Here is an 18962-nt window from a genome sequence, read left to right as displayed (position 1 = left end):
CAATTGTTTGCACTGTTCCCCCTGGGACCTGCAGCTGCTTTGAAATGGCTCCGAGTGACTTTCCAGACTTGTTCAAGTCAAAGATTCCCTTTTTGAGATCCATGCTGAGCTCCTTTTACTTTCCCATTTTAGTGTCTGTGGGTGTTTGCATCCAATGAGCGCTAGTTAAATTGCCGCAGAGAAGTCACTAGCTGTAGTCACTCATAATCACTCAGGAAGTTAGGAGGCCGTGCTATGAAACTCATTTCACTGACACAACTTTCTAAGTCAACAAAGTTTGGCCGAAAGGATAGTTAGCCGAAGGGATAGTTATCCGACCGGAGAGCCAGCCGACCGGACGTTGCACTAACGCGCTCGCCCCACTCCCGGTCGTGTGTGTATACACGTTTTTCAACCTCGGCCCATTACAGATGAAATTCATTTAGGAATAACAAGGGCATCCAGAACAGAAGAAATAGTAGAAAATAGGAGAAATCCTACTCCAGAAAAAGAATATATATTTCCCAAAATAATGGGAAATTATTTTAGAGGTAAAAGTGTGCTCCATAGCGTGGTATTGTTCTCTAAACCCCTCTGGTATGTCCACGGCACTTAGTATTTAGAAATATGTCCAACAGGGGGCAGTACTGCATCACAAAAGCTAAAACTGAAAGAATTAAATACTTTTTAGAAAGGCATCTTACTTATAATGTCTTTAATATTAAAAAGCAGGTAAAATGATTATCTTTGTACTGGCTCTTGACTAATTTATTTGAACCATGTATTGCCAAGTGGTTTAGGTCTAAAAGTTATTTCATTCTTTGAGTTTTAGGTTTCAAGAGCCCGTACAAAGACAACCATTTTACTTGCTTTTTAATATTAAACACATTATCAATAAGATGCCATTCTAAAAATCATTTCATTCTTTGAGTTTTAGCTTTTGTGATGCAGTACTTCCCCCCGCTGGACATATTTATAAATACTAATTGCCTTGGACAGACCAGAGGGGCTTAGAGAACAGTACCATGCCATGCCATTATTTTAGGAAATACATATCAATTTTCTAGAGTAAGATGTTTACTATTTTCTACTATTTCTTCTGTTCTGAATGCTCTTGTTATTTCTAAATGAATGTTATCTGTAATGGGCTGTATATGGCCCGCCGGCCGAGGTTGAAAAACATGTACACACACGACCGGGGGCGAGCGTGTCGGCGCAACATCCGGTCGGCTGGCTATCCGGTCAGCTGGCTATCCAGTCGACTAACAATCCTTTCGGTCAAACGCCCCCTCGGCTAACTATCCTTTTGGCCAAACGCCCCCTCAGCTAACTATCCTTTTGGCCAAACGCCCCCTCAGCTAACTATCCTTTTGGCCAAACGCCCCTTTGGCTAACAATCCTTTCGGCCAAACGCCCCCTCGGCTAACTGTCCTTTCGGCCAAACACCCCCTTCAGGCCTTTTAATTCTAGACGACGTTGTCCAAATATTGTTTTTTTCCCCCCATGATGGCGCCGTCACGCGGAAGCTATTGGCAGTAGCTCTGTCCATTTTAATTTGTTTTTCGTGTTTCACAGACCCTCTATCCTTTTTTAAATGACATTTTAATATTTCTTAATACATTCCTTTTTACTTGACTTTGTACTTTATACTTTTTACTTTAATGATGAGTGATGAGTATGTTAATACTTTAGTCCTTTTTTTCTGTTTATGTTTCGTATATACTGTTAACGGATGCAGTTTTTTTATATGTATCGTATCTTGTGCTGACCCGGCCCATCTGTCAAATTTTTAAAGTCAATATGGCACCCGGGCCGAAAAGTTTGCACACTCCTGATATAGGGTGTAGTCTGTCTTTCGCCCCAAAGACAGCTGGGTTAGGCTCTGGCAAACCCTGCCACCTTTTTAAGGATAAATGAATGAAAGGATTCCCTATGATGCCTTTTAATCACGTTTCTATAATGCAACAACTAAACATTGTCGAAGTGGGTGATCGCATGACTCGTTATCACTTTTTCTGGATGTTTTTTATACGAAGACATAATGTTGGTGAAATTTCTACAGCATTTCTTTGATTTTTGCAATTGGAATGCTCGGTGCTTCCTCCTCGTACGCCTTTTCATCATATTTCTCCTGTATTGCCGAATGTTCCATTAACTTTAAAGAGTTCATTTTTACGTCCTTCAACCAACTTGTCAATGTCCTCATTGCTGACCATTTATTTTCATTCGCACTGGTAGTTTTCTTTGGAGGTATGATGATAAAAACAGAAAATGCTGCTTTACCTAAATTTGGAAAAACTCAGCAACAAAAACATCGCCAGAACTCCGAGACGACGAATGGCGGTCAAAAACACAGAAGAAAACATGGATAGCGGTTGTTGTGAGACAGCCAATGAGATCCCAGTAGAGTGTAGTGAGGGTCTAAATTGAGATTCAATGCATCCGCAACATTAAAAAAAAAAAAAACAGATAAGGAAATGCATTCACATTTTGGGGGCGTTCGTAACCAGTATCTTGTTTTTTTTATCTCAAGGCCCTCATTTGCATATAAAAACTTTCGTAACCTGAAAGAGTTGTACGTAGATGCATTCGTAAGAAGAGGTGTGACTGAATTGGCTTTGTTCTTGATTTTAAAAGCATGAGGATGGTCAAACTTGTTGATTAGGGCTGGCTTTACCATGAAGCCAGGTGATCAGTGTGCACGGGTAGCACATTCTGTTCATTTTAGAATAAGAATGTTCGGGAAGTGTTGGGTTTATTCTGTATTACTATTATACATATATGTGTAGTAATTGGTTTCTTTGTTAAATCATTAAAAGTCTTTCTATTGTTCGGCTCGAGGTCATAAACTGGTTGTTGATCGGGCAAGGACTCGATATCTGCCATTTCCAGGAACGGAGCCCATAACAAAGATGTTGTTTCTGCCACGTCCATAACACCTGGGGACGCACTTCGGGCTTCTTTATGTAATTGTTATATGATTGTTAGGTCAAATGAAGGCGTGATTGTTTTATCCCAAATGCCTTAAAGCCGTACGCAAAATACTGTTCGAGAGGATACTTTTGAAGATCTCCTCCCTTAAGGTTTCTTATCTGTGATCTATTTAATAAAATGTCAATAATTGAATAAGATGTCTGCCTGCAGTTATTGATAATTACAAAAAAAGGTAATTATTAATGAACCTATCATTTGGTCCTTCGGTGCCTTGGAGGTCAATATACCGGAGCGGGAACCCAGGCGCTGCTGTTCGACATCTGGTAAGTGACCGTGCGCACGGCGGCTTCAAAACCCTTGGTGGGCCGGATTTTTCGACGGGGGCGCCTGGATTCTCGACGGTTGAAGACTTATCCTGCTGGAGGGAGACATCTTGTGCGATCTCGGGTAAGTCCACATTAATGTCTGCATGTTGTGACGGAGTTTCCAAATGCGTTAAAGGGACATTGAATGTGAAGGTCCATTCTGGGTAATGTGACTCGCGTCCTGGGTGACGGCGATAAAATCCCTGTTTTTATACTAGTCAATGGCAGGTACATTTTTGGGCCACTTTGCTGGAAAGTGTCCTGTGTCTCAAGGGTAGGCACGAATATATTGTAAACGTTGTATGGTGTTTGTGTGGTTTCTGCAGTAATAATTAAGATAAGCCTAGGAAATGCAATCGAAGGGGTAAAAACAAAAAGATGTTAACTGGGGTAAAAAGAAAAGTTAACTGTGTGAGGCACACGAATTCACTACAAAAAAGTAAAATATGGGAAACACGTGTTGTAAGGTGAGTTTGGATGACGATCCAAAAATACGTCTAACTTATAGGGATTGGAAAAATTGGAAAGACAAAGCGCTTTAAAATATTGACAGCTATATTTATGAATAAATAAATATGGGTTTGCTGGCCAGCTTAAAATGCATAAAATGCAGGATAATATATGCACTAATGCATAGAGGTAATATACATATATAAATAATATGTGAATGGATAACATTGTGACAGCTTGTTCCACAGACACTAATGGCGAAATAAGGCCGGGGAGAAGTTAAAAATACTATTTTGGGAAAATAGTGGGGCTCCCTCCGATAACAGGGATATATTTAAGACCGAGGTGGCGAGAAAGTACTGTTTGGAAAGGAAAAATAGCGGGGCCTCCTCGGCTGACGGGGAAAATATTTACCGAGATACGTGACGGGAGCGGAGGAAGTTTAACAAAAATAGAGGGAGAAAAGATGGTGTAAAGTTTGAAAAAATCATAGATAAGTTGTAAAAAATGGGGGTATATATATTACATGATTACCCAGACTAGAGGGTCTCTGAAAACAAGGAATGTCGGCTTAGAATGATTTGGAATGTGGATTTTGGATATGAGAATGTTGAGCTAGAAAATTAATGGAGACACTGGTATTTGATTTGGTTAATCCAGGTGTGACGTTTTTGTGATTACAATTCAATTGGGTTTTTTTTGTGATGCTGGGGCTTGTATAACAACAATTAGTACTGTCAATTTACAGGATGTCTGCCTGCAGTTATTGATAATTACAAAGAAGGGTAATTATTAATGAGCCTATCAGGAAGACATCCTCTTCCGAAAAACTTTTCTCTATCTGGTCTTCCTCGTCGCTGCCATGCGCCGCTGGGTCGCTTGCTGGCGCCGCTGTCTTCTGGTTTCAGCGTAGTTTTAGATATTTTATGAACCTTTTTTATACTTCAGAAAAAAATCTGATGTAGTGAAGTCGCAAAATAAATCAGCATCAAAGTAATCATTTATGCCATTAATGGCAACTGTTTAGAAGGTTATAATTTATTTATGTTCATACTTTTTCCAATAAGGTATTATTTTGCTTTTAGACTACTCAATTTGCAATTTTGTTGGCCATAAATATATTGCCCTACCTTGGGCAAATTCAGGGAAATTATTGTTTATGTTTTCAGAGACTTTTTCAAGTTGTGCTGCTGGTAAACAGAAAGATGTTTTAAAATAAGAACCCAATGAAGTACTTACTTGCTTTTGTTTTAATGTAATAATATATATATATTTTAAATGATTGTAATTTATTATAACGAAACAATGAAAAAATGCCAGTTTTCATGTTGTGAGAGCCACCAACTTTTGTTGGGGAGATGTGCTTTTCCAAGAAGTGTTTTTTTATATAACCATTCGATTTTTTTTTGTGAATATGGAAATTTACTAAGATATCCAGCATTTTCGTGGACCGAATGGGTAGGGCGTCAGCCTCAGAAATCTGGGGTCTTGGGTTCAAATTCAGCTCACGTTCACCTGTTTGGCATGTGCCTGTTCTCCCTGGGGCTGCGTGGATTTCCTCCTGGTACTCGGGTTTCCTCCCATTCCAAAAACATGCATTGTAGACTGATTGAACACTCTAGATTGCCCCAAGATTTGGGTGCGAGTGTGCATGGTTGTCCGACTACTTGTTCCCTGCAATCGGCTGGCCACCGATTCAGGGTGTCCCCCACCTCGGTGCTCGGACGTTTGGTCGCGGGTCTTTTGGTTGCCGGTCTTTTGGTTGCCGGTCTTTTGGTTGCCGTTTTTTGGGCTAACGGTCTTTTGGTCGCCAGTCTTTTGGTCACCGGTCAAACGGTGACAGAGTTTACTGTTGAAACCAGCTCTCAAAATGGTATTCATGAGAGACCGGCAACCAAAAGACCAGCGACCAAACGTTTGGTCACGCCCCACCTCTGGCCCGGAGTCAGCTGAGATATGCTCCAGCACCCCCTGTGACCGTAATGAGGATATAGCGGTTCAGAAATGAGTTGAGATCAGATTACGATATCCCATTTGATAACATCAATATTAAAATCATATATGAAGAAGTGAACAACCCATGTGTGACATTTAAAAAGAACAATTTATTTTATTTAGTTAAACTATTCCTAAAATGTCTAAATGTGTTGTTTTCTCAGTTTACAGTTTGCACATGACAAGCAAGGGACATTGAGCTTCTTTTCCAGTTTTGAATGTGGTAACCTTAGGAAGGCTATCCAGGTCCGCAGGTACGTATGCCCACAAAGATCATTCAATAGTATAACTAACAATCTCTCCGAACTTTCCTCATGATTTAGAGAAATGGGCAGTAAATAAATTGAGCACTGAACATGATTAACATTAACCTTTAATTGTTCATTATTTTTGAGGAAGGAAAGACGTGACCGGACGTTTGGTCGTCGGTCAAATTTACTTAGATATTAAACAATACTTAGATATTAAACTCGCTCTCTTATATATTAAACTCTCTCTCTTCGATATTAAACTCTACTCATGAATATAATTTTGAGAGCTGGTTTCAACAGTATACTATCTGTCACCATTTGACCGGCGACCAAAAGGGACCAAAAGACTGGCGACCAAAAGACCAGCGACCAAACGTCCGAGCACTGTGATGCTGAATAGAAAAGAAATTACCGTATTTTCACGACTATTAAGCGTGCCGTATTTTTGGCCGCAATGTCAATAACGAGTGCTCTTTCTGTACTTTAGACACACAAAGGCTGCGCCGTTCCTTTAGACGCAGCCAGGCATGGCATATTATATATTATTTATGGATATCATACCGTATTAGCGCTACGGAAGCAGCGCCGGACGCTATTTCCGGTGCGCAGTGACTGCTGGGATGTATAGTCCTTTTTTCAATACGTACACCCAGGTTGACGGCTGTGAACTTTGTAACTAATAGTATCAATATACTTCAACGGCGAACACACTAATTAGGCCTACATGCACCGAATGCACGCTACACCCACTCGCTAAAAACATGTTTTTAAAAAGGCAACGCAAGCAAGACTGAGTTTGGTTGTACTTTATTTCGCCATTTCACAATGTACTCAAGTCATCATCACCCACAAAATCATCAAAGTCCTCATTTTCTGTGTCCGAATTGAACAATTGTGCATCGAAAATGCTGAGTTTAATACGTTCATCCAGGCGGCCACAATCCATAGTAGCTAGCTCGTAGCTAGCGTAACTATTCCAAAGCTGTCTTCTATGTCTGTTCAGTAATACCTTGACACACGAGTAACCTGAAATAAGAGAAATTTGACATATGAGTACAATTACGGGACCTGATAATATATCACGGTGGTCATGTCGATCTCACTAACTCTTTCGGTATACTGTGCGAACGATAGAAATATCTAGAAACTGTAGTTGCATGCTAAAGACCGATGTTTAATAAATCCATGCGCCTGCGTTTTATGTTTAAGTCCGGTATCGATGAACAACTTGCAAAAAGACACAAAAAAATGTAAAAGTACAAAAGTAGGGAGAGCTTGAGGCTAAATGCATTCATGCCATCATATACGTTACTAGTCTGCTGCACTGATAGTAAAGCGGCATCATAATATTACACCATCACAGACTTTTCAGTTGTTTTACATAGGGGAAAAACAATATAAACTATTCCCCTGACTAAGTGTGGCTTCGAAACACGCCACATAACAAAACGACCTAAAAAAAACCCATTGTGTGTTATAAATGAATCAGTCAAAACATAGGCTTTGTTCTTGTTTTCAAAACATGAGGCAAGTCAAACTTGTTTAAGGCTGGCTTTACCATGAAGCCAGTCAGCAGCATCCCCACACATGCGATTTGTGGGGACCCTGGATCTATCAGTTCATTTTTTAATAAGAATGTCCGGGAATGTATCCTCTTTCCAAAAACGTGTTGCTGTCTATTCCAGCTGTGCCGGGTCATTGGGCAGACCTAGCTTGCCGCCGGCATGCATTGCTGGATTGCCGGGCAACGTTGGCAATGTAATGATGGCCATCGCCCACTGCTCGCCATTTTCCTCAATGCTGAGTTGAGTGAAAGTCCTCTCTCTTCTGCCATTATCTTAGAGAAAAGCGGAAACGGGTTTCAACGTGGATTTTGACATTCATTTTACATTTTTATTTTCTTTAATGCAAGGGGGCCAAATAATATTGCTCGCCCCACTTCCGAGGTTTTCATTTTATAAAAAAGTTTAAAATGTTGAGTCTGATTTTGATTTATTTAATAGGGGACAGTACATATTAATGAACATATTTATATTCATGTTAATGAACATATATATGTAAATATATTGTAGCCAAGGGCTAATTTTGATCCTCAGTCCCTTGTGTAGGTTGAAGATAAACAATGACACATACTAAGCATACAAACAAATATCACAGTTTAGACAGCATTGTGATCGCAATTTTATTTGTGTAACAGCCAGGCTTTAAGATGATTGGCGAGGAGGTTTACAGATGGGAGTTCACATATGTTCATTGGTATTGAGTTCCGGGTATGTGCGGAATGGACAGTGAAAGTCCATTGGCTGAATGCCCTCTTTTTGAAGGGAACTACACAGTCACTTCTTGAGCCAGCCTCTGTTGATATGTTGGAATGTTTTTGCACAAAAACTTTACAGTGGAGGAGCAAAATATATCCAATAAATTGTATCCAATACATTTTGTTCCATTTTCACAAGACTCTATACTTCATATGTAAATATATGTGACCATTAGCTCCTCTACTAGAGTATTGGATAATTAATAAATGTAGTTTTTAATGTAATACTTGGAAATATATGTTTCTGTTGCTGATGTGTTCATTATTGGTGTTGTTTTGATCTCTTTTCCTCTGTAGATATGAATATGACCTAATATTGAATGCTGATGTTAACTGTTCTCAGCACACTCAGTGGTTTTATTTTGAAGTCAGTAACATGGTGCCTGATGTCCCCTACCGTTTCAATATCATCAACTGTGAGAAGAGCAACAGCCAATTCAACTATGGTGAGAAAAGTTGTAATGCAAGCATTCACATTGAGAAGAATCATTCAACAAATACTCCTTTATTTGGATATGTTCACAAGTGGGTTATCATCAAACAGGTTGGGAATGTATGACATGATGCCAATCTGACAAAAAAAATTACTGGTCTTCAACATTTAATCCAGGCAATAAACTTTTCTAACAGATGATACAGGAAAAGCCACCCAATATTTATTGCACTAGGACCGACACAAAAACTTTCGCAAACACAATTCTGCTGTTCCCTGAACAGAAAAAGTAAGCATTTACTTTGAAATAAAAGTATCTATAAACTGATAAATTTTCACGTATTTTTGAAATGTCTTGAAAACGTCAGTGATGCAATAATTGTGCTGGCTAGAAAATTTACATTTGATTTTCTTAAAAGCCAGCCATAATTTTATCAACCAAAACATTTGTAAATCACTCTGAAAGCTCAGCAAGATAATATCAGGGAGAAAAATCACACATTTGACTTTTATTGAAGGCGTCCAAGGGAGTAGAGTAGGCGAGTCATTAGTCGTGGCAGGAAGGTAGGTACCCAAGTAGTATGTAGTGGAGTCCAGTGCGAAGGTAACAATGCGTGAGAGCGAGATCATAGGTCGTGGGGCCGAGCGTGGTCGGGATCATGGGAGCAAAACAAGAGGTGGGAGATCAGTAGGCAAACAAGAAGATAGTGCAAGAGGGTACTTAACAATAAACTGATTCAGACGATCCAGCAGTATGGTCATGTTCTTGGTGGCTTTAAATACTCCTCACTGGCAGATGAATCACACAAAGAAGCGCCGGAGTGATTAGAAGCTGGGCCTGTGATTGGATGGCAGGCACAACAAGCCTCCAGGGCCTGACACTATCAAGCTTCATAGCTGCATTTGTGACAATATAATAACTTTAGTACAATTATAGAAACTGTCCAAAGGTTGTTGCTGCATTTGTTATGCAGTAAACAAATTACCCTATTTACTCGCATATAAGCCACCCAGGCGTATAAGCCACACCCTTAAAATTGCCTTAAAATGGTTGAGTTTTGCAATTTCTCACATATAAGCCACCTCCTGATTCCCAATGTTCGCCTCAATATTCATGGATTAAAATAAGGAGTACAAAAGTGTTACTTTGAAGGGAAAATCACAAGAAAAATCATCACGTGGTATGGCGATACTGTATGAATCAAAAGCACATTATAAGGGTTAATATCATAAGTAAGTTTATATACATGTCCTTGTAAATGCAAAATATGAAATTATTCAATTTGAAAAAAGAAATAAGTCTATCTTAATGAGAACCTGATGCTTTTTAATGACAGAACTTTCAACTTACCAGAAGTTTGAGATCTTGTGGCTGTCAAATTGTTTCTAATGTCGAAATATCTCGATTTTTTTCGATGGTTCATATTACTGCAATAGTTGTCACTTTCGACCAAGAAATTAAACGAAAAGAAATTGTGGAATTTAGTTTTATTTCAAAGTCAAGGCTACTCGCGTCTGGCCAGCCTCTGGCCGGACGTTTGGTCGCCGGTCTTTCGGTCGCCAGTCAAATGGAGTTTACTGTTCAAAACAGCTCCCAAAAATATACTTATGGGAGAGAGTTTAATATCTAATTATCGACTGTTGATTCATGAGAGAGAGTTTAATATCTAAGTACTGTTGAAAGCAGCTCTCAAAGTTATATTTATGAGTTCAATATTGAAATATCTAATATCAAAATATCAATAAGAGCACTCATTTAACACATCGGCTGCTGCCTTTGACTGTCCTAGGCGTCCAATGAACATTCATTCTCTCTGGGAGAACTTGCAATGTTGAAATACTTTAGATGGTCATGTGTTTTTGACGTTTTATGCAAGATATTTTTTTTTCTTGAATTTCATTATTATACGTCAAAATACATTGTCTTGCGTTATTGCGTTTCATCTTTGTCACCTTACAGTTTTTTGCATGTCAAGTCTTTTTTTATGCTCATATAAGTCATACCCTGGATTCAGTCATTTTTTGAGTATAAAATGCATCATATATATGGGTAAATATGCTGTCTTTTTTTCCAAAGTATCTTTATTTGTAAATAGAACAGATTTCGATGAAAGTGGATTAGATCGATTTTTGGGGTACATTGTATAACTCAGTAGTAAAGAAGTGGGTGGATTTGTCACATATTATTTTTTAAGTATTTCTTAAATCAGCTCTAAAGAGAGGGAAAACTGTTTTTTAAAGTACTTTATTTACCAATCAAATCTACAATTTTGATGGGAGTACTATATTTAGAATCTCGGGGTATATTAGTATTCATCAGTAGTAGAGAAATGTGTTGATTTGTTACAGATTATATTTTTGTATTTTTTAAAACAGAAAAAATTACACGAGCATTTCCAAAGTACTTTTATTTACAAATTGAACATCACATTTTGACAGGAGTACTATATATTGATTCTTGGGGTACACGAGTATACCTATGGACTAGAGAAGTATTTTCTGAAAACAGGCGAAAAGACAGTGAATATAGTATTTTCATAGTACTTTTATATACAAAAGTACTTAAGATCAAGACTTGGGATGACCTACTTACTATAACTCAGTTTTTCCGAGTGGAGGATGGCTTGACCACAGTAAATGAGGACATGAATTTAACTAACTTAAGATAATGAAACAGCAAGACTGTATTCACACCTTTGGTGTGGACCAAACCTAAAAATGTATAATTCCAAGTTACGAAACGACTTCTGGAAAAAAATAGAGATACTTGATGACAGTACTACATTTACTCGAACATAAGCTGTATTTGTCGCTAGAAAAATGATGACTGAAACCAGGGTGCGCCTTAAATGCACATAAAAGAGTTGACATGGACGAAACTGCAATCTGACAAACATGAAACACCATAACACAATAACGCCATGGGGCCATGACACCTTAACGCAAGACAATGCGGCCGATTCGGGAATTTATTTCGAAATAGGGACAGTAAACTTATGACCAGTGAGACACAGGCACTCATTAAACGCCGTAACACCACCTTCAGGTCAGAGGACAGGTTACAATTCAGCGCTGCCAGAGCAGTCCCAAAGAGAGAGGCATTAAGAAGGCCAAGGCAGCATGTACAAGGAAAATTGAGGAGCACTTCACAGAAAATAACCCAAAGAAGATGAGGCAGGGAATACGACACATTAGCAATTGCAATGACAAAAATGAGGTGTTTGTTAACACAGATTTCTTACTAGCAGAAGAACTGAAAGATTTCTTTGTTGGCTTTGAGACTAATAAATCAGATTCAGTCTCAACACATCCACCACCATTTAGCAGTACACTGAAGCTTCAGGAACATGATTGAGATGGGTACTGCGGACTAAGAACACCAGAAAGGCTGATGGCCCTGACGGGGTTCCTGGAAAGGTGCTCAAAGCCTGTGCTGACCAGTTGACTGGGGTTTTCACAAAGTGTTTCAATTGTTCCCTGCAACAATCCATCATTCTCTCCTGCCTGAAAGCTGCCACCATTATCCCTGTCCCCAAAAAGCCAACCATTGACAGTCTGAACGATTATAGGCCTGTTGCACTCACGCCTGTGATCATGAAGTGCTTTGAAAAGACCGGCGACCAAAAGACCGCCGACCACGTTCTTCTTCTGATAACTTCAATTCAGACCTTTTCTCAAATTGTTTTCTCATATATGCCAAAAACGCCTCGTGGTGTAGATGTTCACTCAACTGACTTCGGTGCGGGCACATGCGGGCTCAATTCCCGCTGGTGGCAGTATGACTGTGAGTGCGGGTGGTTGTTTGTCTCTCTCGGTGCCCAACGGCTGACTCGTGACCAGTCTTGGGTGGAGTTTGCCTTTCGCCTAAAATCAGCTGGGTTAGGCTCCAGCAACTCACCCCCCAACCCTTTCGAGGAAGCGGAGTATGGAAAATGAATAAATGATTGAATCATCTGCCGAATTAGCTTCATCATCTTCTTCCCATTGTGTATTAAAGTGCAATTTAACTCAATGACTACATTGGCCTTTTTGTGTCTTCTATGCATTTCTTTAATCTATTAATCTATTCAGCGGTTCTACCAATCCCACCGATTGGGAATGATAGGAACAATAGTTTCATAAAGACACTCGAAACAATCTGACCATTTTTTTCATTTTTCTTGTTTACAAAATGAGTTCCATTATTAGATATAGTTTCTGGAAAATCATACCGTAGAATAATGTCCTTACACGTTGCTTTAGCTACAGTTAATGCATCTGATTGTTTTGCAGGAAATATTTCAACCCATTTTGAAAAAGCATCTATGACAACTAAACAATATTTTTTTCCATGGCGCATCTGGACAAAAATTGTGGGAAAATTGGCTTGCCTTCTGTGCTCACAAATATCCCATTTTGCAATTTAGCTCCTTCATCTGTTCACCCTTTAAATTCCAGTTTTGGACTTTGTTGTTGCATTCTCATCAAAATGTCTCATCTCATCTAATTTTCTGAACTGCTTTCTCCTCGCTGGGGTCATGGGGGCTGCTGGAGCCTATCCCAGCTGACTTCGGGCCAGACGTGGGGGACATCCCGAATTGGTGGCCAGCCAATCGCAGGGCAGAAGGAGATGGACAACCATGCACACTCACACCCACATATTTTTAGAAAGTTTGAGGAAACCAGAGTACCCAGAGGAAACCCACCCAGGCAAAATCCACACAGATATTTTGACCTGGACTTGAACCCAAGACCTGTGAGTCCGACGCATTAACTGAGAGAGTTGGGACATGCATCTCTATGCGTGTGAGGATGGTGTTTGACATAATAACAAGTAGAGAGAGCTTGATTGACCCTTTAATTGGGCATGGTTTGACAACAGACAGATGGCTCGTCTACCTTCTGAAACCTGTGAAGCCAGCTTTATCCCAGACGACAGGCGGAGGCAAAAAGAGATGGCTAACTACCCATGCTCACACTCATACCATAGGGCAATTTAAACTGTTCAACCAGCCGACATGCATGCTTTATGGGGATGTGGGAGAAAACCAGATAATCCACACAGGCCCGGTAAGAACATGCCACATCCAAATAGTGAGGACTGAACTGTGATCAAACCTCTTTTCTGTTTGTGTACTATAGGAATGCAGCCAATGCTATATTCAGTACAGAATGCACTCGATGGTAAACCTCATTGGCAGAGATCTGGAGAAGAAATTTGCTATTTCAGGTAAGACTGGTCTACTCATTCATTGAGCTTTATCTCCGATATTTATTCCTCACAAAGTGCGAGGAGAAAACCTGGATAATATTTATTCATTTATTCATTTATCTGAACCACTTATCCTTATAAGGCTCACAAAGGGTACTGGAGGCTATCCCAGCTCACTATGGGAACCAGGCAGGGGAAACCCTAAATCGAGAGCCAGCCAATTGCATAACCCAAGGAGATGAACAACCATTAACGCTCACACTCATACCCAGGGGCAATTTAAAGTATTCATGTATGCATGTGGGGAATGCACGAGTAGCCGGCTGCATTCACCGCTCTGGGCGTCAGCCCCCGGTGCTTCCTGCCACTCGGCCGGAGAGCGTGGGCGTCGATCAACGCAGCGATAGGGTTGTGAGGCGGGCGGTAACTTAATGACCATCTACGCCACGACTCAACATTCAGGGTTAGTCGAGAAACAAAGTTGTTCAGTGGATGGAGGATACAGGCAGGAGTCCGCCATGCATTGTCAATGATAAACACAATCATAAGGGTATGAATAAGTGCACTTTGCAACAGGACACCCCACAGCCGCAGTTAGATGGCCGACTCTGTAATAATGTCATCTGACTTGCGGGCACATATCTTGGACCCCCGGTGAAGAGAAAGGTGGTCTGACCAATTAGATGCAAACGTTTAATGAGGGTCTGCTGGGAACGCCTGGCAGAGTCACCCATAAGAAAGAGTTTCAACTTCCACCTCCGACGGAGCTTCTATCGTGTCCAGGAAGAGGTGGAGGGCAATTTTCCACGCCTCTATTGCTGAGGCGGCAGACTGGAATTTGCTGGGGCTATATAGAACGATTTCTGGGTGGCTTCAATGACATTCTGATCCACCACATGACGTCTCAGGAGGGGAACTGCTGATCCCAACTCAGGATGTAGTGAATGGGTGAGCCGAATACTTTGAAACTTCTTCAACTTTTTCCACATGCCTGATTGACAGACTGGTGTGGTAATGGCCAATTTAATAAGGGGGAGCGGAGGGTCTGCTCCAATCATAGGGGAATCACATTCCTAAACTTCCTCGGGAAGGTCTATTCGCATCTACTGGAGAAGAGGGTCCGCTGGGAAATCAAATCTCCCCTTCAGGAGGCGCAGTGTGGTTTTCGTTCTGGCCCTGGAACGGTGGATCCTCAGCAAGTTTAGGGGAGCCAATTGTAAATCGCCCAGCCAGTCTTCAAGTGCTTTCTGGACATGGATAAGGTGTTCGACTGTGTTCCCCATGGGGTCTTGTGGGGGTTTATCCGGTGGTTTGTACCAGATCCCTATAATCCCTAACAGGTCCCCCTATAACTGGTGTCAGAGTTTGTCCCCATAGCCAGCAGCAAGCCGGATCTGTTTCCAGTATGGGTTGGACTCTGCCCGGCCTGCCCAATGTCACCGATTCTGTTCATAACTTTTATGGATAGAATATCGAGACACAACCGTGGTGTTGAGGCTGTCCGGTTTGGTGGCTACAGTATTCAATCCCTGCTTTTTGCAGATGATGTGAGGAATGTTTTCACAACTTTTCTTATTATATTAGCTTGGTTTCTTTCTGGTAACCAATGAGGCTTCTGCTGAAACAAGAGGCACCTGATCCACTAATTGCACTTGTAGGAAACCAGATTGGTAAAAATGTGCCCTCTTGAGGGTTTCAAACGAAAGTGCGCACCTGCTGAGACCATTTGTTGAATAGTTTTCCCACGCTTGGGCTAGGGCTTGGTAGATAATACAGTGAGGCCAAAATTTAAAAAAGGATGTTGAGAAACCAAAACGTTACAGTAATTTTGAGCCAATAACACAAGGGGATACAGAACTGCAAGCACACTCACACCAAAACATTAGTGGTTAATCAGCCTAGCACTGTAAAGACTGGTCTAAAGGTGCAACATTTTAAGCAACTCCCTATGTGTGGTTTCAGTCTTTTTTAACCTGCAATGTACTTTTCTTGTGTCTGTATCCGTTCTTGCGACTGCAACCATAATGGCGCAGCTCCGTCCGGTCTTCCTCCTTTTATGTTTTTGCTGTTTTTCATTTTTTTTAAATTGGATTTAAATATTTCTTAATGCTTTCCTTACGACTCGACCCCGCCCATCGGATGGCTTGGTCTTTTGTGCTAGTCCTAGACGTCTTTGGAGCCGTTCAGCCGTGCCTCCGCTGTCATACACGAGGGATCAGCTGTGAGCAGTGGACGATAGTGCCGGGAGAAGAAGCAATGTTCCCGACCGTGCATTCCATCATTGTTATGGGAGAGTGATATCTCTCCCCAGTCAGATGGAGGACCTCTCGGTGCTTGACGGGCAGCATCGGGAGTGTTGTGTGCTTTTAAGCCCTTCACCGACCTCTCTGCTGCTGCTGATCATGTGATAGGACATTTTAGGAGGATCTAGGGCTAGGCAAAGAAAATAATCACCTCCGGACTACCGAGGGACTGTGCGGATAATTTGGAAAGAGTGATTCTGCACATTTAACCTCAGTGTCACTCTGCAGAAGATCCCCACCTTGTGGCTCCAGTTTTTTACTTAGGTCTACAATGTCCTCTGTGTCTGTGCTTGCTACTGAAACCAAATACGGGATGAAATACAGTTCTGATCAGATCGAATCGGATCAGATCAGATCTAATCCGAGTTACAGATTCTGACGAATGATTTGTCATGTGCGGCATTTTAGCGTGGTAATCCATTCAAAATTGATTGCATGGGTAGTCTCTATCGCTTTAACATGTTCGTTTTCGTTTTTTTAAGGCGAAATAAGTAATTTTAATCCTGACTAAACCACAATTCATTTGTTTTGAAATAAATCCAATCATGTTTGGGGTTCTTCGAAAGGAAATAGGCATACAGAGCACTGTTAAGTCTAATCAATATGCCTGCTTGGGTTAAGTGCAAAATTGATGGAAATTTGGATGTATTTTCAATGAAGAAACCCAGACACTTGCAGAAGTTTATTGGTTGATATTCGACAAAGTATCCCATGTTGAACCCATCTCCAAAAGACTGACATTTGCACAACATGCGACTTCAGCATGACACATGTTAGAATCCTGACTGTAAAATACACGAAGGACCTAAACACGATGATAAACTTATTTTCATTATCCTGTACTTTGTCAATAGATTGCAAAAACCCAGTATTTCAAATAATGTAAAATCATAATAAGAGTTTAATTTAAATTATCCAACGATTATTAATTTTTATATTTTATATCGATTTTCCGTGAATTGCATTCACTCAGGAAATACTCCGGAAATGGGACAAGGGTACTCCTGAAATGGGGTTGACGGAGGTTGACAGTTCTGCAATTTCATTTGGCACTGATAGACACCAGACAATCGGATAAATGATCATTTTAATTTGCTGGTGGTCTATAAGTTAAGCTTAAGAGCACAATGGGATTTGGCCAAAGTGGACGATAGTGTATTAGCAAATTCTTAAGTGGATGTGACAAAATGGACCAATATAAAGACATGATCTCTACTGCAATCTACAGGCAGTGCCCCCCAAATGTTGGGGTCAATGTGATCCAAGGCATTGGTCACATGGTGCAATGTGCACTCTGTCACAACCATGGGAGTGTAAATAGGCCTTAACCATGTTGACCAGGCAATCCAGACCTCCAAATTTATTGTTGGGGAAGTTTTTTTTAATAGCAGGTCCTCAAGTATTTTGGTGATATTTCGTCTGAATGCTTGTCACGACAGTGTTATTAGAGTGTGATAACTATTACTTGACACTGTCATGAATATTATTGATTGCCTGTTCCAGATGTCATTAATTCTCATTCAGGAAATTATCAATTTTTTTCAATGCAAAGTTGACAATGTTTCTAATGTCTTTGGGTTAGGTTTTGAGGATTTAGTTCGGACACTTCATGAAATTTGTCCTAGGCATCCATTCATGTTTATCACACGTGTCATCTCATGATTATGACACTGGTACAGAAAAGCATTCAAATGAAGAATTGCATATATTTCAGTTTTTACTCTAGGCTTCAAACAAATGAACATAAGATTTGGTTTCAACACATGGCTTTATTTATCTTCTTCATTTTATCCTACAGAAACAATTTTGTCCCGGTTCATGGAAGGCCAAGAACAACATTTTATACACTGACATTCACTATCACCTTCAAATTCAATGGAGATGTCTGTTATCTGGCCTATCATTACCCTTATACATATTCTGCTCTAAGGGTCAGTGAACTCTGTCGTTTATACATATTATTGATGCAAACTTTTTTGCAACTTGTTGTTTAGTTTTTAAATCATCTTGAACTTACCGGAAATGAAGTTTTTCTCTTATAGTGTTATAATTTGTCATTATTTATTTAAACATTGTTGCTAGATTTTTTTTTATATACGTACATATAAACTCATACATTAACATTTTCTGAATTGCTTGAATTACCCAGTATTTATTCTTAAAGTGCGATAACTTATTTTTTTTTTATTTTATTTTGTTTATAAGGCTCATTTGCGTTTGCTACATACCTCAGTCGATCCCTGCAAAGTGTATTTTCGTGAGCAGATTCTTTGTCCAACCCTTGCTGGAAACTCTTGCCCATTGGTCACTATTACTGCATGTCCTCCAAGCAAGTGCCATAAAGATATTCATCAGTTGCGTGAGTATGAATGATTAACAAGTAATGTATTATGACCTTATTTTTCTACGTTTTCCTTCTCATTTACTCTGCTTAATACATATTTATATTTGTATACTCACAAAAATTAAAGGAGCACTTGAAAGAGACACTTTAGATACATCAGATCTCTGCCTGTATTTAGCTGGGATAGGACCCAAAAATGTGACATATATGTTTTTTTTCCTTACATTTAGGATTTTTTGGCTAGTTTGACTTACCTCCTGGTGCGAGTTATTGTCTGAAAAATATGGTAGGCATTACGGTTTAACCTATGACATGTTTTGCTTACCAGAGCACAACTATAGCGTTTACTCGATGAACAAAGCTTGTCACATAAAAATAAATGCATGCTAAGCAACTCATT

General features: G+C 40.1%; 1 protein-coding gene across 1 annotated transcript in view; it reads left to right on the top strand.

Moving 5' to 3' along the window:
* Nucleotides 1-18962, top strand: part of agbl1 (AGBL carboxypeptidase 1) — a 94672-nt gene that overhangs the window by 51621 nt on the left and 24089 nt on the right. Inside the window, exons 15-19 of the mRNA XM_077740126.1 lie at nucleotides 5888-5977; nucleotides 8589-8737; nucleotides 13846-13933; nucleotides 18017-18149; nucleotides 18424-18577. Of these exons, the coding sequence (XP_077596252.1) occupies nucleotides 5888-5977; nucleotides 8589-8737; nucleotides 13846-13933; nucleotides 18017-18149; nucleotides 18424-18577 (614 nt within the window). The remainder of the gene's footprint in view (nucleotides 1-5887; nucleotides 5978-8588; nucleotides 8738-13845; nucleotides 13934-18016; nucleotides 18150-18423; nucleotides 18578-18962) is intronic.

The sequence above is a fragment of the Stigmatopora nigra genome, chromosome 2, assembly GCF_051989575.1.
Source record: "Stigmatopora nigra isolate UIUO_SnigA chromosome 2, RoL_Snig_1.1, whole genome shotgun sequence".
NCBI classification, from domain to species: Eukaryota; Metazoa; Chordata; class Actinopteri; order Syngnathiformes; family Syngnathidae; genus Stigmatopora; species Stigmatopora nigra.
The sequence above is the reverse complement of the archived record's forward strand: the minus strand, read 5'-3'. Positions and strand labels throughout refer to the sequence as shown.